Source organism: Lathyrus oleraceus, chromosome 7 (genome assembly GCF_024323335.1).
Source record: "Lathyrus oleraceus cultivar Zhongwan6 chromosome 7, CAAS_Psat_ZW6_1.0, whole genome shotgun sequence".
Taxonomy (NCBI): Eukaryota; Viridiplantae; Streptophyta; class Magnoliopsida; order Fabales; family Fabaceae; genus Lathyrus; species Lathyrus oleraceus.
The window spans coordinates 253,774,347-253,798,747 of NC_066585.1; the positions used below are offsets into that span (position 1 = coordinate 253,774,347).

The following is a 24,401-nucleotide window of genomic DNA, read 5'->3' on the forward strand; positions in this document are numbered from 1 at the left end:
CATCAACACAAAAAAGAAATCGAGATCTTAATTTAGAGAGATAGTTTGTTGTCCTATGTGAAAGATGTTGGAGGTTATCAGGGAAAAAGAAGTCATCCAAGAGAGGATACCATCTCGAAGAATCCTCTGTAGAAGAAAGGGAAAAGCATAAATGAGGTCCACGAAGCCCGAGTGAATCGTCGCACTTAGCAGTTCAGCGAATCCTTAGCACAAAAGTCGGGAGCCAACATGGATGAAGTTTTTACTATATAAGAATGTTATATTAAAGAGGAGGAGAGAAACATGGAAAAGATATCTCGAAACGCCAAGGATAAAATGCGAGCTAAGGAGGATGGAGTCAGGCATGTGAAGGAATATCCTAAGCCCATATCTAGATACCGGATCACGATGAGACCATCCGGATGACCGTTTGACAAATATGTCGGGTGTAACACCCTTCTAAAATACCCAAATAATTTAAATTAAATATCAAAATACAACATCAGAGTAATTATGCAGTTATGGGTGTCACATAAACACTTCACACCATGTTCCAAAATAACAGTCATGCTCTTTATTTAATCAAATAAACATTCGCATAAATCGCAGCGGATATAAATCAAATCAATCAAAACATGTAACACATTACATGTAAAATGGTTCATAACCAACAGTAAAACATTCAAAACATCCCTTCCCGATGTTACATCTATCAGAGCATGACCCCCTAATGAACTACTCTAGACTCCAAGTACTAGCTCCTACTCAATCACTGCTCGTTACCTGAAAAACAGTTGTAAGGGTGAGTTCCTCAATCAATATAATAAGTATTATAAAATATCATGTCATGTTAAGTAATTTAACACACTTCATCACCCTAATCCAAACATGTATTCAGTAACAGCACATCAACTCAACATAATACTCAACACCAACACAAACAACACGTATAATATTGGAACACATCCATTCATATTATACGCCATACATATATTATGCAATGAGACTCCATGCATGCGGTACCGACTATTTGTGAACATATAGTTCAACCTCACCGTCCAAATCCAGGCACGGCTACCAAGCTCACTAGTCCCACTCATTTGAGACATAGTGACTCACTCCCTAATTCCTCACCATGGGAATTAGCTACCACCCCAAATGGGCCATGCTATGCACGCTAATCACCTAGCATGCAAACATCAACAACAATCAAAATGATTTACTCACTAATTCCTCACCATGGGAATTAGCTACCACCATAAAGGCCACAATATGCATGCTAATCACCTAGCAATGCAACAATAACAACAACTCAAGAATAGACATATGCTCACACTCTAAGCCATAAAACAGTCTATTCACAAATGCATACATAACTGATACATTCACAGCATCATGCATACCATCACACATCATCAACACATTTTATCACAAAAGCATATCATATCATGCCGCATAATCAAACACAGTATTAGCACACTCTACTAATACCTATACTACTCAAAACAACGGGAAAATGATCCCTACTACGTCATACATCAGCTAAGTTACATCACTCAGCCTAAACAACCAAAAACTGCACAACCATAGTTCAGAAAAACCACAAGTCTGCCCATACGCGTATTGCCTATGCCCATACGCGTATTGCCCATTCCTGACCAAGTCCATACGCGTATTGCCCACGCCCATACGCGTATGCTACGCGTACCACATTCTCATACGCGTACTAACAGAGACAATTTCACGTTCAAAACATCATCTTTTTCACTCATACGCGTAAGGCCTCATCCATACGCGTACCAGCCATATCATACGCGTATTGCCTAGTGCCATACGCGTATGACCAGAAACCAGAATTTCCAGATCTGCAATGGCTTCTCCTGCTACGAGATCTATCCAATTCAACCTTCCACAGTCCAAATTTTACACACAATTCATTCATCTCGTCTAACCCGAATCATACACTTTCGATTTCACAAATTTCTAACCTTTCTACCTCTAATTCCTACGAATTTCTTCAATTTTAATCCCAATTTCGTTCATCCCAAAAGTTCACAAATTCATCATACATCATTCAATCAGAGGCAAATCAATGGTTTCTCACTACCCATCACATATTATCCCATAATACCCATTAATCGATGATAAACCCCCCTTACCTGAGTAAATCCGGCAATCTCTGAGCTCCAAGCTTTTCCTTCCTTCAACCTTCGTCCTCTGGCTCTTTGCCCTTTTTTCCCTTTTCTGCCTCTTTTCCCTTTTCACGTGAAAATAACTCTTTTTACCAAATGGAACCTTTTTACTGATTTCTACTTTTATTCCAATAATAACAATAAAAATAATCCAATAATAATAATCCCAATAATATTCCAATAATTATTATTCCAATAATAATAATAATTCCAATTATTTAATTAAATTAATAAATATATTATTAACTCAATTTAAATAATTATCTTATTTTATCGGGGTGTTACAACTCTCCCCCACTAAAAGAGTTTTCGTCCTCGAAAACATACCTCAAGCGAATAACTCTGGATAGGACTCTTTCATCTGACTCTCAAGTTCCCAAGTCACATTGCCACCTGCTGGTCCGCCCCAAGCTACCTTTACCAAAGCAATCTCTTTACCCCGCAACTGCTTCAACTCTCGATCCTCAATCCTCATAGGTGATGTTTCAACAGTCAGGTTATCTCTCACCTGGACATCATCTACTTGGACCACATGCGACGGATCATGAATGTACCTCCTCAACTGAGATACATGAAAAACCTCATGCAAATTCGCAAGTGACGGCGGTAAAGCGATACGATAGGCTACCTCCCCTATCCTCTCCAAAATCTGATAAGGACCAATAAATCGAGGTGTCAACTTCTTCGACTTTAAAGCTCGACCAACCCCAGTTATCGGAGCAACACGAAGAAACACATGATCTCCCTCTTGGAACTCAAGTGACTTCCTCCTCTTGTCATGATAACTCTTCTGACGACTCTGAGCAATTCTCATCTTCTCCTGAATCATCTTAATCTTTTCCGTAGTTTGTTGAACAATTTCAGGTCCAACCACAGCACTCTCACCGGACTCATACCAACATAAAGGTGTCCGACATCTCCTACCATACAAAGCTTCAAATGGTGCCATACCAATGCTCGAATGAAAACTATTGTTGTAGGTAAACTCAATCAAAGGCAAATAACAATCCCAAGCACCTCCCTTTTCCAAAACACAAGCCCTCAAAAGATCCTCTAGCGGCTGAATCGTCCTCTCAGTCTGACCATCAGTCTGCGGATGATATGCAGAACTCAATCTCAGCTTAGTTCCCAAAGCCCTCTGCAAACCTTCCCAGAACTTCGATGTAAATCTAGGATCTCTGTCCGAAACAATACTAGACGGAATACCATGCAAACTTACAATCTTCTCAATATACAACTCGGCCAATCTCTCTAACGGATAATCCATTCTGATCGGAATGAAATGAGCCGATTTCGTCAATCTGTCAACAATCACCCAAATAGCTTCAAAATTCTTATTTGTCCTCGGCAAACCAGACACAAAATCCATACTGATACTATCCCACTTCCACTCTGGAATAGCCAACGGTTGCATTAGCCCAGACGGCTTCTGATGCTCAATCTTTGACTTCTGACAAGTCAAACAAGAATAAACAAAACTCGCAATTTCTCTTTTCATTCCTGGCCACCAAAATAACTTTTTTCAAATCATGATACATCTTCGTAGCTCCAGGATGAATACTCAGGCCACTACGATGTCCTTCCTCCAGGATACTCTTCTTAAGTTCGATAACATCCGGAATACATACCCGATTACCAAATTTCAAAACACCACTCTCATCAACTCTGAATTCACCACCTTGACCTTGATTCACTAAAGTCAACTTATCAACCAAAAGCATATCGGATTTCTGACCCTCTCTAATCTCATCCAAAATATTACTCGTTAACTTCAACATTCCCAATTTAACACTATTGTGAGTACTCTCACACACCAAACTCAAGTCTCTAAACTGCTCAATCAAATCTAATTCCTTAACCATTAACATAGACATATGCAATGATTTCCGACTCAATGCATCCGCCACTACGTTTGCTTTACCCGGATGGTAATTCAAACCAAAATCATAATCCTTCAGAAACTCTAACCATCTCCTCTGTCTCATATTCAGCTCTTTCTGATCAAACAAATACTTTAAACTTTTATGGTCACTGAAAACCTCAAATCTTGACCCGTATAGATAATGCCTCCATAACTTCAGAACAAAAACCACAGCTGCCAACTCTAAATCGTGTGTCGGATAGTTCCTCTCATGAACCCTCAGTTGTCTCGAAGCATAAGCTATAACCTGCTTATTCTGCATCAACACACCACCCAATCCCAACAATGAAGCATCACAGTAAACCTCAAATGATTCCGACGAACTCGGTAATATCAGAATAGGAGCAGTAGTCAACATTCTCTTTAACTCTTGGAAACCTTCTTCACATTTTGAGTCCCAAACAAACGCTTGCCCCTTTCTAGTCAACATCGTCAACGGTAACGCCAACTTAGAAAATCCCTCAATGAACTTCCTATAATAACCTGCAAGTCCAAGAAAACTCCTTATCTCAGAAACTGACTTCGGAGCTTCCCACTTAGATACCGCTTCTATCTTAGAAGGATCAACAGCAACACCACCTCTTGAAATCACATGACCAAGAAAACTAACCTCTTCTAACCAAAATTCACACTTAGACAGTTTAGCAAATAACTTCTTTTCTCGTAGAACTCTTAAAACCATTCTCAAATGCTCAGCATGCTCTTCTTCAGATTTCGAATACACTAAAATATCGTCAATAAACACCACAACAAACTGGTCTAGATACGGATGGAAAATCCTATTCATGTATTCCATAAATACTCCAGGCGCATTAGTCACGCCAAAAGGCATTACAGAATACTCATAATGTCCATACCTTGTTCTGAAAGCAGTCTTCTGAATATCCTCAGTTTTCACACGTATCTGATGATACCCAAATCTCAAATCTATCTTGCTGAACACACTCGCACCAACCAATTGATCCATCAAATCATCAATCCTCGGCAAAGGATACCGATTCTTGATAGTCACTTTATTCAATTGCCTGTAGTCCACACACAACCTCATAGTACCTTCTTTCTTCTTAACCAATAACACTGGTGCACCCCACGGTGACACACTCGGACGAATAAATTTCTTATCCAACAGATCTTCCAACTGACTCTTCAATTCAGTTAACTCAACAGCAGACATACGGTACGGAGCCATCGATATCGGCCTAGTACCAGGTACCAAATCGATCGAGAACTCAACTTCACGCTCTGGCGGTAATTCATTCACTTCTTCAGGAAACACATCAGGAAAATCACATACCACGGCTAGATTACCAATCACCAGTTTATCTTTAGCTTCCAAAGTCGCTAACAGCATAAACAACTCTGCCCCATCTGCTACTTCCTCATTCACCTGCCTTGCAGATAGAAACAAACTCTTTCCTTCCTCAATCTTAGGAAAAATCACAGTCTTATCAAAACAGTTGATATAGACTCGGTTAAACACCAACCAGTTCATACCCAGGATAACATCAACCTGTACTAGTGGAAGACACACAAGGTCCATCCCAAAGTCTCTACCAAAAATACTCAAAGGACAATTTAAACAAACTGAAGTAGTAGTCACTGAACCCTTCGCAGGAGTATCAATCACCATACTTCCACGCATCTCAGATATCTCTAACTTAAGTTTCACAGCACAATCCAAGGATATAAAGGAATAAGTAGCACCGGTGTCAATAATAGCTACAAGAGGAAAGCCATTAATATAACACGTACCTCGGATCAAACGATCATCTGCAGAAGTCTCAGAACCCGATAAAGCAAAGACCTTGCCTCCCGACTGGTTCTCCTTCTTCGGCTTAGGACACTGTGGACTAATATGACCCAACTCTCCACAGTTGAAACAAGTCACAGTCTTCAACCGGCAGTCTGCAGCCAAATGACCACCTTTTCCACACTTGAAACACTTCTTCTCATTACTGGTACATTCATGGATACGATGCCCAGCCTGACCACATCTGTAACACTTAGCAGGGGCACTGGAGTCTCCCCCACTAGGCCTCTTCATCCCACTCTGTCTCTGAAAACCTTTGCCAGCTGCATACGGTTTTCCACGATCATTCTGATTCTTGCCTTTCCTATCAACCCTTTGCTGATAGCTCTCTGCTCTGGCTTTGGAATCCTGTTCAAAAATCCTGCAACAGTCAACCAAGTCAGAAAACACTCTGATCCGCTGATATCCAATAGCCTGCTTGATCTCGGGACGCAACCCGTTCTCAAACTTCACACATTTCGAAAATTCCCCAGTAGCCTCGTTATAGGGAGTGTAATACTTCGACAGCTCTGTGAACTTAGCAGCATATTCAGTAACCGACCGATTGCCCTGCTTCAATTCCAAGAACTCTATCTCTTTCTTTCCTCTGACATCCTCTGGAAAGTACTTCCTCAGGAATCTCTCTCGGAACACAGCCCAAGTAATCTCAGCATTCCCAACAGCTTCCAATTCAGTGCGGGTAGCAACCCACCAATCGTCCGCTTCCTCTGACAGCATATGCGTACCGAACCTGACCTTCTGGTTATCGGCACACTCAGTCACTCGGAAGATCCTCTCAATCTCCTTCAACCACTTCTGAGCGCCATCTGGATCGTATGCTCCCTTGAACATTGGAGGATTGTTCTTCTGGAACTCACTCAGTTGACGAGCAGCTCCCATTCCCACAACATTCGGATTTCCCCCAAGTACTCCAGCTAGCATACCCAGAGCCTCAGCAATTGCAGCATCATCTCTACCTCTTCCAGCCATCTCTATTCTGAAAACCCAACAAGCTAAACAATAAGTACTGATAGGGTTACACAACACCTATCCCGTACAGGGAAAACAGAATAATTACGACTCGACTCGACCGACTATGCTCTGATACCACTAATGTAACACCCTTCTAAAATACCCCAATAATTTAAATTAAATATCAAAATACAACATCAGAGTAATTATGCAGTTATGGGTGTCACATAAACACTTCACACCATGTTCCAAAATAACAGTCATGCTCTTTATTTAATCAAATAAACATTCGCATAAATCGCAGCGGATATAAATCAAATCAATCAAAACATGTAACACATTACATGTAAAATGGTTCATAACCAACAGTAAAACATTCAAAACATCCCTTCCCGATGTTACATCTATCAGAGCATGACCCCCTAATGAACTACTCTAGACTCCAAGTACTAGCTCCTACTCAATCACTGCTCGTTACCTGAAAAACAGTTGTAAGGGTGAGTTCCTCAATCAATATAATAAGTATTATAAAATATCATGTCATGTTAAGTAATTTAACACACTTCATCACCCTAATCCAAACATGTATTCAGTAACAGCACATCAACTCAACATAATACTCAACACCAACACAAACAACACGTATAATATTGGAATACATCCATTCATATTATACGCCATACATATATTATGCAATGAGACTTCATGCATGCGGTACCGACTATTTGTGAACATATAGTTCAACCTCACCGTCCAAATCCAGGCACGGCTACCAAGCTCACTAGTCCCACTCATTTGAGACATAGTGACTCACTCCCTAATTCCTCACCATGGGAATTAGCTACCACCCCAAATGGGCCATGCTATGCACGCTAATCACCTAGCATGCAAACATCAACAACAATCAAAATGATTTACTCACTAATTCCTCACCATGGGAATTAGCTACCACCATAAAGGCCACAATATGCATGCTAATCACCTAGCAATGCAACAATAACAACAACTCAAGAATAGACATATGCTCACACTCTAAGCCATAAAACAGTCTATTCACAAATGCATACATAACTGATACATTCACAGCATCATGCATACCATCACACATCATCAACACATTTTATCACAAAAGCATATCATATCATGCCGCATAATCAAACACAGTATTAACACACTCTACTAATACCTATACTACTCAAAACAACGGGAAAATGATCCCTACTACGTCATACATCAGCTAAGTTACATCACTCAGCCTAAACAACCAAAAACTGCACAACCATAGTTCAGAAAAACCACAAGTCTGCCCATACGCGTATTGCCTATGCCCATACGCGTATTGCCCATTCCTGACCAAGTCCATACGCGTATTGCCCACGCCCATACGCGTATGCTACGCGTACCACATTCTCATACGCGTACTAACAGAGACAATTTCACGTTCAAAACATCATCTTTTTCACTCATACGCGTAAGGCCTCATCCATACGCGTACCAGCCATATCATACGCGTATTGCCTAGTGCCATACGCGTATGACCAGAAACCAGAATTTCCAGATCTGCAATGGCTTCTCCTGCTACGAGATCTATCCAATTCAACCTTCCACAGTCCAAATTTTACACACAATTCATTCATCTCGTCTAACCCGAATCATACACTTTCGATTTCACAAATTTCTAACCTTTCTACCTCTAATTCCTACGAATTTCTTCAATTTTAATCCCAATTTCGTTCATCCCAAAAGTTCACAAATTCATCATACATCATTCAATCAGAGGCAAATCAATGGTTTCTCACTACCCATCACATATTATCCCATAATACCCATTAATCGATGATAAACCCCCCTTACCTGAGTAAATCCGGCAATCTCTGAGCTCCAAGCTTTTCCTTCCTTCAACCTTCGTCCTCTGGCTCTTTGCCCTTTTTTCCCTTTTCTGCCTCTTTTCCCTTTTCACGTGAAAATAACTCTTTTTACCAAATGGAACCTTTTTACTGATTTCTACTTTTATTCCAATAATAACAATAAAAATAATCCAATAATAATAATCCCAATAATATTCCAATAATTATTATTCCAATAATAATAATAATTCCAATTATTTAATTAAATTAATAAATATATTATTAACTCAATTTAAATAATTATCTTATTTTATCGGGGTGTTACATCGGGTATACACCATTGAATACCAAATGTGAAGATAATTTGAAAGAAGTCTATCATCTCAGATTACTCCCTATCACGGGGCATTCAATAGGAGTCCATGCCATGATGGGAAAAGACGAGAATGCATGGTGTGCATGCCATAGACTTCGTGGTCATCACACACAAAAAATTCATCAACTCAAAAAATAAATCGAGATCTCAATTCAGAGAGGTCGTTTGTTGTCCTATGTGAAAGATGTCAGAGGTCATCCAGGAAAAAGAAGTCCTCCCAGAGAGGACACCCATTCGGGAAATCCCCTACAAAAGAAAGGGAATAGCACATATGAGGTATGTAAAGCCTAGTTGACCCTTCACACTTTTAATACCATTGCTGAAGGATTCACAGGAGGAGGAAAAACTAACTCAACTAGGAAAAGATATGCCCTGGCAGTGATTCATGTCAGACAGAAGCTGCTTTCAGAAGAAGATAAAACATGGTTGAAATAAACTTCTCCAGAAAATATGTAGAAGGAGTATTGGCTCATGAGAATGACCCAATGGTGATTAAAGTACAAATTTAGGACTGGAGTGTGAAGCGAGTCTTGGTAGATTCGAGAAGTTCATTAGATGTATCATAATGGGATGCGTTCAAGGGTATGAATTTCGAAATCTCCGAGCTATTACCTTTTAAATGTACCTTGGTCGATTTCTCCGAAGATTATGCGTAAGTTCTAGGGTATCTTCCCGTGATAACAACTTTCGGAAGTGGAGATTATGCGAAAAGTTTTAAGGTCAGGTACTTAATTATCAAAGTTGCATCTCCTTACAACATTATTATTGGCAGACCATCATTCAATACTTTGGAGGTAGAATTATCCACTTTATACCTCACATTGAAGTATCCTCTCGAAGATGGGCGCACAGGGGTTATAAAATATGATCAAGGATTAGCAAGAAAATGTTACAAGATAGTCTAAAGCTCAAAAAGAAAGCTTAAACTGATGAGCCAATAAAAGGTGATCATTTAAAGGTGAATCTAGTTGATATTGAGCCAAGAGAAGACCCAAGGAAAGATAGTCTGACGCCTATCAAAGATATGAAGAAGGTGCAGATCGACACCCAAATATCTCAGACAACTCAGTTAATTCTAATTTGTCTCTGGGGGAGGAAGTCACGATCATAAGAATGTCGAAATGGAATATAGATCCATTCACATGGAAACCGGTTAACATACCCGATATCGATCCAAGCATAGTTTGGTGTCGTCTGATACTGGATCCAACCATCAGGCCAGTGTCTCGGAGAAAGCGGAAAGATGACGAGGAGATGAGAACAGTGACAAAAGATGAAGTCGAAAAGCTTCAAAAGGTTGGTTTCATTCGGGAGATTAACTACTCGACCTGGTGGGCTAATATAGTTGTGATTAAAAAAGAAATCAAGAAAGTGGCGAATGTTTGTGGATTTCAATGACTTGAATAAGATACGAATGAATCTGTTGGATGCTCCCAAGGTGGCATTCATGACAAACAAGAATAGTTATTATTATGAGGTGATACCTTTCAGATTCAAAAATACAAGGGACTAGATGATACCTATCGTTCAGTATTCGACCCAGAATGAGTTACCAGAAGAAGAGGCAGAGGAAGCAAATAAGATTATTATGTCCGAGATGAAAAAGATGTTTGATGAGGCTAAGGGGTTATGGGATGAGTATTTGCATGAGACCTTATGGTTTTATCATTATATCCCTCATTCGACTATTCAGGAATTTCCTTTCAGGATGGATTATGGAGTTGAGGCAATGGTTCTGGTAAAAAACAATGCTACGACTTGGAGGCGTATAGCTTTTGATGAAAACACCAACTCGGACGGTTTAGACAAATCTGCATATCTATTGGATGAAGCCAGGGAAATGGCCCACATAAGGGATTTCACGGCCAAACAAAGAATTATTAGGGGATTTAATAATGAAGTAAGGCAAAGAAGATTTCACAAAAGAGATATGATGTTGAAGAAGATGATTGATCCTAAGGAGAAAGGCAAGTTAGCTCCTAATTGGGGAGGACTTTTTCATATTCGTCTGAAGTTACATAATGGGGCTTATAAATAAGAAAGTTTAGAAGGTGTTGAAATACCTAAGGCTTAGAATGTAACCAACATTAAGTTTTATTTCAGTTAAGCTATGTAATAGACATCATGAATAAAATTATGGGAATGCACTCTTTTCCCTTGCAAGTGCAGGGGTTTTTAATGAGGAATCCATAGTAAAAACAATTGTATTATAAATTTGTAAATCAGGAAAAACGATCCTAGATAAAATTTTGGGATTAAAATCGGAGTCGGTGAGCAATCATTCAAAGGTCGGAGCTTTCCACATAACCGGCCTTAGTCGGACTAAGTAAATTAAAACCTCTGGCCTAATTGAAGTCCAAGCTACTTTAAGCCTCTGACGAAATAGGCTAAGGCCGAGCTAAGTTAATTAAAACCTATGTCCTAATCAAAGTCCAAGCTACTTCAAGCCTCTAGCGTAATCGATTGTGATCGAGCTAAGTTAATTAAAACCTCTAGCCTAATCAAAGTCCAAGCTACTTGAAGCCTCTAGCATAATCGGTTGTGATCGAGATAAGTTAATTAAAATCTCTATCCTAATCAAAGTCCAAGCTACTTGAAGTCTCAGGCATAATCGGTTGTGACTGAGCTAAGTTAATTAAAACCTCTGGCCTAATCAAAGTCCAAGCCACTGAAGCCTCTGGAATAATCGGTTGTGGCCGAGCTAAGTTAATTAAAACCTATTACCTAATCGAAGTCCATGCTACTTGAAGTCTCTAGCATAACCAGCTAAGATGGAGCTAAGTTAATTAAAACCTCTGGCCTAATCGAAGTCCAAGCTAGTTGAAGCCTCTAGCATAATCGGTTGTGACCGAGCTAAGTTAATTGAAACATCTGGCTAGGTTATGTTTAATAGAGATAGTTTAAGTAAGAAGAATTTCTGGCCAGAAATTGAAGTCTCGGACTTAAGTAAACAATCACATGACATGGATGGTCAAAACAGTCAATATTTTTTTAACACGAATAAAGGGATAATGGATAACATTAATAAAAAAATGACCTTGAAAAGGCCTAAACATTCAATAGGAAAGCAAAATATTGTTCAAGGGTACAAAGGGGCACATCACCAGAGATGGCCAACAAAAAAACATTAACAAATTTAAACTTCATGTTGGTTGTCTTCTTGAGCTTCAAACGTCGGATTATTCACCATCGCATCCTTTAAATTCTCTGTCTCAGGGGAAACATACTCCATTTCAACCAATTGCTCATCCACCACAGTCTTGGAAAAGTCCATCCTTGTCACATCCAGGTCGGGCATGAGACATAAAGCTTGAGCTTTAGCTCTCTCGAAGGCATCATCCTCGACAGAGAGCAAATCCACCTGGGCATATTGCAAAGACTTTTTTAAGGTCTCATTAAGAGCCCAAGCCTATTCTGCTTCACGGACCAAGCTGACATTGGTCGCTTCCAGCTCTAAGCACTTGGCTTCAGCGGTTTCCTTCTGCTTAGTCATCTTTGGCAATTGGGACTCTGATGTCTCTTTCTGATTCTTCATGTCTGCAAGCTTCCTGGTTAGTTCATCTACCTAGAGGGTTCGAGCTTTAAAGTCATCCTTCAACTGATTTACGTCTTTAGTAGGATGAGACACATTTTTTCATGGGCACCACCTACTTCAGAAAGACCCTGAGTGTCATGACTAAACACCTCATCGGATAAGCCCCTAGATTTTATGTCAACTACTGAGCACCTATTGATTTCACCTTCTCAATGTCCTCAGTCGTATTCATATGATCATAAACATATCGCAAGTCATCAAAACTATTGTACCAAAACTTAAATTTGGAGCATGAGTTAGTTTGGTAATTATTGCCTAAGTTATGCATTAGGGTGGTGATAGCCAAGTCGGCCTGACTAACATCATCACTCCTCAAGGTTTTCATTTTCTTTAGAGAGTCCGACTTAGGATCCCTAGAGGGAGGAACTGAGGTAGCCTAGGGCTCAGATGGATTGGGAGTTGCTTTGATGACTTCCATCTTCTTCCTCTTAAGAGTAATACCTGTCATATCACTTTTTGAAGCCGATATGGCAATGATGGTAACATTGCATCTAATTAGTGAGTGTATGATAAATGTAGGTTTATATGTAACGTGAACACACAAAACTTTATCTTAAATATGGAAATTCAGTCATAAAACATTCATCATATTGATAGACATTCACATTGAGACTTTATGAAGGAAAAAAGGATATAGTTCTTTAATCACGTGTTGGAAAATATTTTGGAGAACATAGAAAAACTATATATTAAGATAGAATGTTGCATTAGACATGGAAAATAAATCTTAAACCTTGAAAAATAATTGATAGGCAATGAGATTGAGACTTTATAAAGGAAAATCGGTCATAATTTCTTAATACACTACATTAAACCTTCAAAAATCCAATCATAATTTTTTAACATGTTGCATTAAAACTTGAAAACTCGGTCGTTGGGAAACCACTTATATCTTAAGAAATAACCGTGCATTAAAATTGAAAAATCAATCATAAAACTTGATTCTAGCAGAAAAAAGAGTCATAATTTATTCACACATTTATAGTTGATTGTAGCAGAAAAGTTGGTTCTAGCAAAGAGTTGGTTCAGAGAAAGTTAACAACATCTTAGAACAACAAAAAATAAAATGAAGTTGTCGTACCTCGGAAAAAATGAGAACACGACCTAGCGAAACGCAATCGCGCGCTCGCAATGATGGACTGAACAGAGTCGCCACCGAACTTTATTTATTCCTAAAAAAGAAAGGGGAAATATCGATAAAACCCAAGAAAGAATGACAATGATTATGGTCGTCGCAACCAAATCAGGGTTCGGGAGTCGATTACGCAAGGGGAATGTATTAGCACCCCTCTTGTCCGTTGTACTCAACGGGAACCGTTAGGTTAGTTGTGTGCGTTAGTGTTAGTTTGAAATGTTAGGCTTTCTCAAGTTATTAGGTGGGAAGGGAAGAATAGAAGATAGAAGAATGTTTTTGGATTTTCCACGAAGGACTAAACCTAAGTTTTTTATTAGTGGGCCTGACAAGATTTACAAATCCTGCTCCTACGTATCTCAATAGAGAACTCAAGGCTTACGTAGTTCTGGATAGAAAAATGTTTGTTTGTTGGTCGATTTTAGCGAAAGCTACTTTGTGTTAAGTCGACGAAAACATTGTTGAACTACCCAAAACAGGTGGAGAAACATTGTCTTGCATTATTTTGAAACAAAGTAACTTTCATTTGAGAAAAGGTTTAAGAGTCAATCGCACAGCGGCGAGAAAAGAAATTGATTGGTTTGATGTGTCTTGAGTAATGGCGAGAACTTGGATGGGCGAGATATCCATATCGAATCCTAGTCTCAAGAGTGTATGGTATCCACCACGTTCCATTTCCATATTATTTGCAAAAGTGTTTAATAAGGATTAAGTGCTTTGAATTTGATTGAGAAAGGGTTTGAAGAAACCGCATTGACAATTTTAAATGATGGCGAGAGCTAAGATAGGCGAGTCATCCACCTCGAATCTTAATCTCAGGAGTGCATGGTATCAACCATATTCCATTTCCATCTTTATTGAAAAATGTTTAATAGGAATTAAGTATTTGTTTTTTTGGGTTTTATTATGGAAAAGACTTGACGTTGGATCAAGCATTTGATGAGCGTTTGAGAAAGATTTGAAAGAATGTTTGAGAGAAACATAATAGATAGATTTGGATGATGACGAGAGCTAAGATAGGCGAGACATCCATCTCGAACCCTAGTCTCAGGAGTGCGTGGTATCCACCACGTTCCATTTCCATCTTTATTGAAAAAAGTCTTTAAATATGAATTAATTTTTTTGAGTTTTTATTATGAAAATGGCTTGACGTTAGATCAAACATTTGATGAAGGTTTGAAAGAAATGGAATAAAATGGGAGGAAGAAATGAATTGATTTGTTTACTGAGAAAATACTCGACTTTGGATCGAGTCATTATTTTTTATCTTTTTGAAAAGAAATTGGTTTTATTCTTGTGTTAGTAACTAGCTAAACAGTCAAGCAAGTAAAGAAGGAAAATAGTAAAATATTATTACACATCATGGGAATGGGGGTACATTTTGTCAAATGGGGATTCAAAGTAATGGAATAATTAAAATGGAACAAAATAATCAATGAGCAATGCATGAGTGTAAGTGCAAGAGAACCGTCTCATTGTAAGGAAGCCCAAGAGTAAGCTATGTGAGGTTGATGGCGATGCTTAAAAGCAATCGACTTACAAAGGTATGGAAATGGGGACTCGACATTGAATCGAGAATTAGGTGATTTATTTTTGGTTTGAATTGTGTTTTGATCAATGAAATTGAAATGTTCTATCATGATTATAACATACCACACACATAAAACCAACAATTTGCACAAATGAATAAACGAAGCACAAATATAATAATTCACATAAATCCCAGAAAGAATGAATAATTGCCTAAGTTATATTAAATAATAAATGATAAGAAAAAAATGTTAATTAATTAAATAGTAAAACTGTATAATAAAATATGACTTATTAACAATAATGATAACAAAGGTTTAATTGATAAATAAAAATTCACTTAAATCAAATAAAAATTTGATTTGATTTTTTTTTTAAAAGAAAGAAAAGAAAATAAATATGCTAATGTAAACAAAAAGACTCCACAAAACAGATGGGCCTTGAAGTCTCATGAGGCCCAGTAGGGCGCACATCACAAAGAAAAAGAGAAATGGGCCGAGAATCTAGGAAGCCCAAATGGGCATACTCCGGTTCGGGTTAGCCGCAACCCTAACTTGGGTCAAACAAGGCCTTTCCAAATTCTGTAGGGGAACACGTGGGGAAACAAAGACGTTCCCCAAACCAACAGTCACATGGAGACTTGGAAAAACATTAATGCAGAGGGAGAGTCAAACAAGGTAGCCGGCCTTGGGCAGTGGGAAAGGCGTCGTTAATAATGGCCTTAAAGCCTTCTCAAGATAAGATCCAAAAAAAACACCAGCAGAGCGGCAAAAACAAGCGTTCACCTCCGCCTCAAACTCACTCTCTCTCTGCTTGAAACATTCATCTCTTCCCACACTCAAAACAAAAACACTCACAGAGAAAACCTAAGCCATTACTCCTAACACAAACCAAACTTCAGCACTAAAGGAACACAAAGGCAAACAACATCACCAAAATCATGAACCCTAAACAAACAGAGGTCGACCCTGAATGCCGAAGAACAAGAAGGGACAATCACTTACAGAGAAGTGAATCAAGCATGGAAAAACAACTACACATATATTCGTGGATTTAAAAAATGAAAACGACGAAGAGGCGAGAAATCTACCGGATCGGGATACTTTGGAGACGAATGAACAGGTATATGATCTCCTACGCTTCTAGCTTCTTCGAGTCGCCAACTGTAAGCTCCTCATAATCACCGCCCTTTTGCTTGCCGTGACGTTGCGGCGATAAAATCTTTTCTTCCTCGTTATTGAACAGTAGCGGCCGAACTCTCTTCGTGTTTAGTGGTGGTGGCTGGAAATCAGTAGGGTTTCGATTAGAATGCGTTTAGGGTTTTTTCCTCTATCTTCCTTCCTGTGAACAGTATTGGCCACCTCTTATATACGATTGGTAATCCTTTCTCTCTACTGTGTTTCTTCAGGGTAGTGGAAAACGTCCGTACGGAAGCCGTTTGGAGATTTTGTCCTCATCCCCAGTTGGTGGTCCCTCCTTCAATTCCTCTCCATCTCCAAAAACTTCACCTTTGGTAAGAAAAAGTTTCACCACTGTAATCTTAATTAGATGAAAATAGGATGCGTTTTTGGCATTATATTGATTTTGTGCGTTGTGTTGTAGCAGGTTCTCTTTTATTGTGGCTAGTAGACTATCACTCTACTGCTACAGGTTAGCCTAATCGACATTGCGGAGAAGTTGGCATTCAGTGTAGCAATCCTTGAGTACAAAAGAAGTCCTCCCAAACTTGATAAGGCCCTGTTTTGGTGTGTTTGTGTGCGACTATTTCTCTCAGGATAATAGTTGTGCATACTGAAGAAGTGAACCAGATTCATTAGCGGCCAAGTAACATGTGTAAGTGGACTCAATCGTGCTAGGAATTCTCATATGCTAAGCTTGGATTGGTGCAGGCTTCACTGTGAATACTTCATGTTGGCACATTTTGTATTAGGATTGATAAGGATCTGAACCTTATTCTTGCTGACCAAATGTTTTATCGTATCTACTATCATGGCAGGTACATCTAAGAAGTGCTCTGCTTCAGATTGAATACGTTGCCTCCATTCAGTGTCGTCATTTGGACTTAAAGCATAGCAGAATACCTCTACATTCTTACTGTTGTGCATACCGAAAACATATCCCATTAAATGTGACAAGGGGTGATTACCAAAGTCGCTACTCACATAACCAATCCTTAGTCTTTCATAGCCTACATCCTGCTTGATAGGAATAGGAGCGGGATGGCTAAATGGTGGAAGAGAGAAACGAGATGCAATTACCGAGCAGTGTGCAGCATATTTGCGGCTAATTTCCAGAGCAAGCATTAGGTCAAGTGGGTGTGCTATTGCATGGAATGGCTAGACACTAGGAAGAACTGACATATTAATATGCCTTCTGATAATCCCTTCTACTTCCTTGAACATTTGGTCACGATCCTCCCAACAGCAGACACACTAAAGTGTGTGTAGGAGGTTGTAAGTTTAGAACCTTTTAGGACTTGTAATAAACATGACATTGAATGGTGCTTTTTGTAATAAAACCACGTCATTTCTTTGGTTGTTTTTAGTCATGATGATACAAGAGAAAAATCTCTTTTGCAACAGGGTTAGTAGGAGCAATGCATGTGTTGTTGCCCTATTGACGCATAAGGTTTCCATATAGGTTTCAGCGGTTTGCTCTTTCCCATGTTCCAAAACTTGACATGATTGTAGTGGTTTAGTAGCATGGTGTTATGGTTATTATTATTGGACTGATGTGAATTTATTTTGCTTGTTTGGAGACAAAACATGCAGGTTGGTGCTACTACAAGGTTTGCTTGCAGATCGGTTCAGGTTCGTTGCCAAGCCATCGTCCAATTAAACCTATCATATCTGGTGTCAAGCTAATCTCTGCAATGAAGGTATTTCTGGAGCCTATGATCACCACCAACAATCTTAATACCGAGAATATGTTATTCATCATCAAGATGTTCCAAACTCTTAGTACTAGTTATAGCTGGAAGACCAGATTTAGCATTCACTTCTCTAACACTTCCAATGCCAAGACCACTTTGCATAATACACCTGCTAACAAATGGCTGATCAGATCTTCTAACCAGAGACCAAACAAGATGAACAGGGGCTTTGGGGTGTCAAGTTTTTGTTGTCGAGAAACCAGGTGGTGGTCGATTTTGGACAGAAACATTGGAACTTGGTTATTGTATGCCAGTAGGATACTTGAGATCGATACTAGTAGATTTAGAAGCAGCAACCATTAGAAGAGACTGCTGATGTGCTAGCATGGCAAGCTGTTGTTGATGCATTGCAAATGGAGATACAATGTTGCTCTTCTCAAAGAGGCTTATTATATCATTTTTCACATCTTTTTGTGGTTTTGCTGGAGCTAAACTTGGTGTCATAGAAAATGAATCTTTAAATAGATCCTCAATTCCAGAAGCAGACTGAGAAGTACTCTCAACTGCATGTGGTGGACCAGTTTTCTCCGCTGTTGACACCTCTGCAGCAGACTTAAAGCCTGCCCAGTTATTATCATCAGCAGTAGCACCAGCTGCTTTGGAGCCATTTGCATTTGCATCATCCATGGATAACATGTTGAAAAGGTCTGTAACATTGTCTACTTTGGGAGGGGTTGGATTTGGTCCAAATGCCAAATTGCAAATTATGTATGTTTCAGACAATTTTATGATTTGTAATTTAATGCGAATGAAAATCGGCATTTCTTGTGGCAAGACGAGACTTTCTTTTTATTTTAGAGACCTTATGTATGATGAATTAATCATATGCTATGTAAATGGAGGATCATGATTGAATAAATGAATGAAATAAACAAAATATGAATGAGTATGTGGAAATTCTTGAATATGAATGGAAAATTTTCCAATGTAATGAAGAAATATGAATGAAAATTTTGAATATGAAATGTAGAATTTTGAATGTGAAATGGAGAATATAAATGCGAATGAAGAAATATGTATGGAATTTCTTTGAATCATGAAGGAACGGAAAATGAATATGAATGACGACCAAAAACAAAACTTTTTGCACTTGACACATAATTTCTTTGAAAGAAAGTGAGAACTAGTAGTGTGACAAGGCGAGATGAATAATCACTTCGATGAAATTGGAACGAAAGATGAAATATGAGGTTCACTTGATTCCGACAAATGAAAAAGGTTTCAAATCTCGCATGGCTAAAGAGATTAATCATCTTCTACCAAAATTAAAGAAACAAGGTCCAAAAGACAAACATGGACTGGTCGTGGTAGCAAGTCCAACAACTAACATTGGTGGGTAGCATCATGATCAGATGGAATGGTCATGAAAAAAAGAATGCAAACGAATGATCGATGGAAAAAAATTTCAGGGCCAAAATCAGGGTATGACAAAAGTACACACAAAATCAGATTTGAAACAATATTAGACAAAGTTAACAACATCTTATTACCATTCTTTTATTAAGTTCTGATTTGTCTTTCTTTCTTTCTTCGATTTGATGGATCATCATGAGGGGGAAACATACACATTGGATAAAACATTCAACTAAAGGTCAAAGACTCGTCCAAACAAGTGAGAGAGACACCATATATTCACCCAAAACCTTAAAATGATATGTGTATGGGTCCTCTTACTTATAAAGTGCTCAACCTCCACTTTTGTAAGCAATGTAGGACTTAGAACTTACACTTGTTTCTCAATACAACTCACACTTGTTTCTCAACCATCTTCCCTTCAAGTGTGAGTTCATCCACTATGATCCCCCTCAAGTGGAAGCACTTTCATCCACATGCTTGTACCGCCATTGAGAGACACCCTTATCTCGTTATGGGTACTTCAACGGAACACATTGCCTGACCACCATGTTAGAAAGACTTTTGACATAAGGAGTCGGTCTCTTACTCGAACCAGGATCTGATACCACTGTTGGGAAAATAACAAAAAAATAATCTATGCGCACGAAAGCATACCCACAAAAAGAAAAATAAGCAAAAATTAAAACAAAAAACTCATAAAAAATCATAATTCAACTTGTACTTTTACAAGGACAAAATTATAAACTCTCATATAATTGTAATTTTAAAGAAAATTACAAACCCTCGAAACTGCAATTTTTGAACAGAAAAATTGTAAACCCTCACTCAAATGTAATTTTTGAACGGGAAAATTACAAATCCTCTCTCAAATACAACTTTTGGACGGAAAAATTACAAACCCTCTCGACTACAATTTTTGGACGGAAAAATTGCAAACCCTTTCTGAACTATAATTTTTTGACGAAAAAATTGCAACCTCTCTCTAAACACATAACTACCCAAATCTCAATACACCAAAAGGACTATATTTTGTTGTGTATTATTGTGTAGAAAAGTAAAACTAATTATCTCTATTTATAATAATACTCAAATTCTATTTTCTTCCTACTATCTGATGTGAGACTTTGATGAATATACTATTTAACGCAACATAATTTTCTATCTCCTCTTTAATACATCTATATTGAAAAATCATAAAAGTAAAATATAGTAAAATCATAACCTAAATTTACCAAATCATCATGAGAAGATGGAATAGAAGGATCCCGCTTGTTTTGAATTTGAAACCAGGAATGTAAAATTTTCTACATGTTCTGAAGTTGTAATCCGCATAGCAAATTGGAAGAAAATAATTTTAACCACAAAAACAAATTTTCCATTAAACCAAGAAGGATCCCGTAGATAAGGAAAATGGAAGAAATAGTGTATTATAATGGAAGATAGAAAATAAGAATGAGGATTATTAAGAAGTGTGGTTAGGCCTAACTCAACCCTACAAAACCGGTTGGTAGAGTGAGGGCTGCCCCCACTTATAAACTCATGTTCAGGCCATATATTATCCGATGTGGGACTCTTAACACCCCCCCTCACGCCCAGGATTGGACATCTGGAGCATGGAAATAAATGGTGAGTGGCCCGATAGCGGAAACCATAGTAGGTGGCCCACCGGATCTTAAACGAGGCTCTGATACCATATTAAGAAGTGTGGTTAGGCCTAACTCAACCCTACAAAACCGGTTGGTAGAGTGAGGGCTGCCCCCACTTATAAACTCATGTTCAGGCCATATATTATCCGATGTGGGACTCTTAACAAGGATGAAATTTAAAGATGCTTTCCTTTTCCTTCAAAGTTTTTAGATTCTTTTTCTTCGGTGATGTTTCCGGTGAGAGAGTGAGCAATAAAAAGAAAAGTAATTTTGTTCATTTTCCTCTTTCTTTCTCATTTTCAAAATGTGTTTTGATGTAAATTTGAAAAATAATTTATCTCCTTCAAAACATAGAAAAGAGTCGGAATAATGAGATAAGAAATTGCATCGTGGTACACACTTTCAGTGAAATTGGATTAAATATGTTAATTACTCTTTGATTTATTTGATAGTGTGATTTTCATTTTGGCAAAAGGGTAAATTAGAGAGAATGGTGGTATGTTTTAATAATAGGTTGGCAGTTAATGAAAATACTCACACACAAATTTCCATAATAAAAATTTAAAAAACTAAAGAATTCATATGATGACAATTAAGAATCTTAATTAATAAGGTATCATACTACATGCTTTCTTCATACCCATACACATTTAAGGTCAATGTCAAATCTATTTGATAAGGTAGTACTACCTCCGTTTTTTATTATAAGTCGCTTTAGAAAAATATTTTGTATCATAATATATGTCGTTTTATAATATTAATGAATATTAATGTTATTTTTCCTATTATACCCTTAAGTATTTATTATTCTATCTCCTTTCAACTATTTCAATTTATCTTTCCAATATAATTAATGAAGGACAATTTTGTAAAATCCTTCATAATTTCACTTTTTCATACCACAATTATTACGTGTGAAAAGTCAAAAACGACTTATAATAAAAACGGAGGGAGTATTTACCAAGCATGACATGAACATGAATATGATGCCTTTAAACTACTAAAATTAATATTTTACTGGAGAATAATGTTGCAGATAAAAGTATTTCACTTCCCTTTCCCAAACTCTCTCTTACTTATCCTAAAAAAAAGTATATAGGTCTCAAATGAAACAATTTATTATCTCCTAACTAAAGTATATTTATTAAATTATTTTGCATATATAAATGTATAAATATAATGCCTCATTATTAATATTAATATGTATTTTGTTAGGATGCCTAAAAAGGACGCCTAATTGCATACAACTGAGATAACAGTGAGAAATATAACCGGAGAGAAAAAGGGAATCCCCGAATTAGAGAAGATTCACCTAAGAGAAAGATTTCTCTCGAGAAGGACGAGACATCCCCAAGAAAGGTCATTAAAGTTGTAGTCGGTAGAGAAGCAACACAACTTCCACCACCATCAACATTGTTATCTAAACTTTTACCTTCTACTATAATACCTCCATTTCAATCAACTCTAGCATCTCTTCTCCTATCCCAACTCATCCTACCAGAAAATCATCCATTAGATCTTGAACCATCTTTCCCAACTCACTCTGACGCTCACATTATTGAATCAGCTGCTAATTCTGATTCTGAGTCAGATCTTAAGTGTAGAGCCTTTCCAGATAGAACCAATCACCCCTATTCTGACCAAACACACCTTCAAACCAACATTCACTCCACTCCCTTGGATGATCTGTTAACTCAGTTTGAAAGTGAGGATGATGGCAGACTCAATGCTCTCTCTAAGGCTTATGCTTCTAACACAAACCTTTTTTATTTATGTTCGCTGACCAACAACTTTAGAAGTTGGATTAAAGTCAGTTCTGAGGAGCTCGAGGTTTATTGCTTAAAGGAGGAAAAAAGGAACTTCCATGCCAGACTCTATGGTATCGTTGAACCTCTTATGCAGAAAGTCCCTCCAATTGTTCTGCTTCCTGCTCCTGTCGTGACTCCACCTCCTTCTTTGGTTCAGGCTCCCTTTGTTACTTCTGAGTCTTCTCTAGAAGTTGCTAGTGTCTTTGGTGCTAAGAAGACTGTGGTTACTGACTAGTTAATTCTAAAGAATTTTGAGCGTCTGACAGCTTCGAATATGAAGTGAAAGAGCAACTCAAGCTTCAGGGAGAAGACAGATAAGCTAACAGATATGTTTGGACAACTCTTATCAAGAATGACACCCCTCATAAACTCCCTTGTTTTAAAAACTTTGTGTTTATTTCATTTTTGTTATGTGTATTCTCATACTTTTTGAATGAAATGAAAAAAAATTGTGTGCATGATGTATGTTTTTACTTATTCTTTTATTTCTTTTTTGAATGATGACAAAGGGGGAGAATAAGAATGACTGATTTTGATATATCTAATTCCATTTTGAAATCCAAACATGCTTTTAACTTTGTAATTTTTCTGAGAACTTTGTAAAAGTTCATCTTTCTAACCAAGTGTTTCAGGAACAAGGCATGTTTAAGTTCTGATCTATGTTATAGTGAACCAACTTGACCTTTCACTCTGAAATCAAGCTATGGAACTAGTTTTGGCTCAGACATAAGTTATACTATCAGGAATCTGAAAGCTTATATAACCAGGCATATGAAAGATATGACAAATCATGCTCTGTGACAAGGCTGATAACCAAACTTTCTAACACTCAAACAAAGACTCCGTATGAGTTAATTGTGTACCCAAGTTAATGCATTATAGGAAGTTACTTCAGCCATATTCACAAGGCTTATGTCTCATGGGAAGATAACAATAAGATGTTAACCAGATATCTGACTTTCTAAAAGAGAGTAACTACCAGGATTTTGCCTTATGGGAAGTTATTTCTTTCATTTTGATTAAAATGTTTATATGTGTGAAGATTTCTTTTAAGTCTTAAATTCAGGGGGAGCTTGCAAACCTAACTCTGAAATTCTAAGATGAAAAATGAAATTTTAACAATATAAAATTCAGGGGGAGCTTACAAATCTCACTCTGATATTTTTATGTGATTATACCAAGTAAAAATTGTTCATCAAAATACATGGTTTTGTCATCATGAAAAAGGGGGAGATTATTAGAACAAGATTTGGTTCTGCATGTGGCCTTTAGTTTTGATGATAACAATGCATTGTTTCTTAGAGAACAATTTTGTACACTAATGGT

At 37.8% G+C, this 24,401-nt stretch overlaps 2 protein-coding genes across 7 annotated transcripts; both read right to left on the reverse strand.

The window, feature by feature from the left end:
- Positions 1-524: 524 nt before the first annotated feature.
- Positions 525-16,872, reverse strand: LOC127101325 (uncharacterized). 6 transcript variants are annotated; one of them, XR_007794609.1, is made up of 3 exons: positions 16,424-16,863; positions 2,139-2,236; positions 525-762 (listed from the first exon to the last, which is right to left on the reverse strand). XR_007794609.1 is itself a non-coding variant. In XM_051038700.1 (3 exons), the coding sequence occupies exons 2-3, from the start codon at positions 6,869-6,871 to the stop codon at positions 749-751; spliced, it is 1,041 nt and encodes a 346-aa protein (XP_050894657.1). In that variant the 5' UTR covers positions 6,872-6,878; positions 16,424-16,868; the 3' UTR covers positions 525-748. The 6 variants fall into 6 exon arrangements, 1 of the variants encoding a protein (XP_050894657.1); XR_007794610.1 differs by lacking the exon at positions 2,139-2,236 and adding an exon at positions 8,708-8,805; XM_051038700.1 differs by lacking the exon at positions 2,139-2,236 and adding an exon at positions 5,845-6,878 and having other exon boundaries at positions 16,424-16,868.
- Positions 16,873-18,505: 1,633 nt separating this feature from the next.
- LOC127103273 (ADP-ribosylation factor GTPase-activating protein AGD5) lies at positions 18,506-19,027 on the reverse strand. Its single transcript, XM_051040545.1, has one exon. It carries the CDS (start codon positions 19,025-19,027, stop codon positions 18,506-18,508), a length of 522 nt encoding a protein of 173 aa, XP_050896502.1.
- Positions 19,028-24,401: the final 5,374 nt, after the last annotated feature.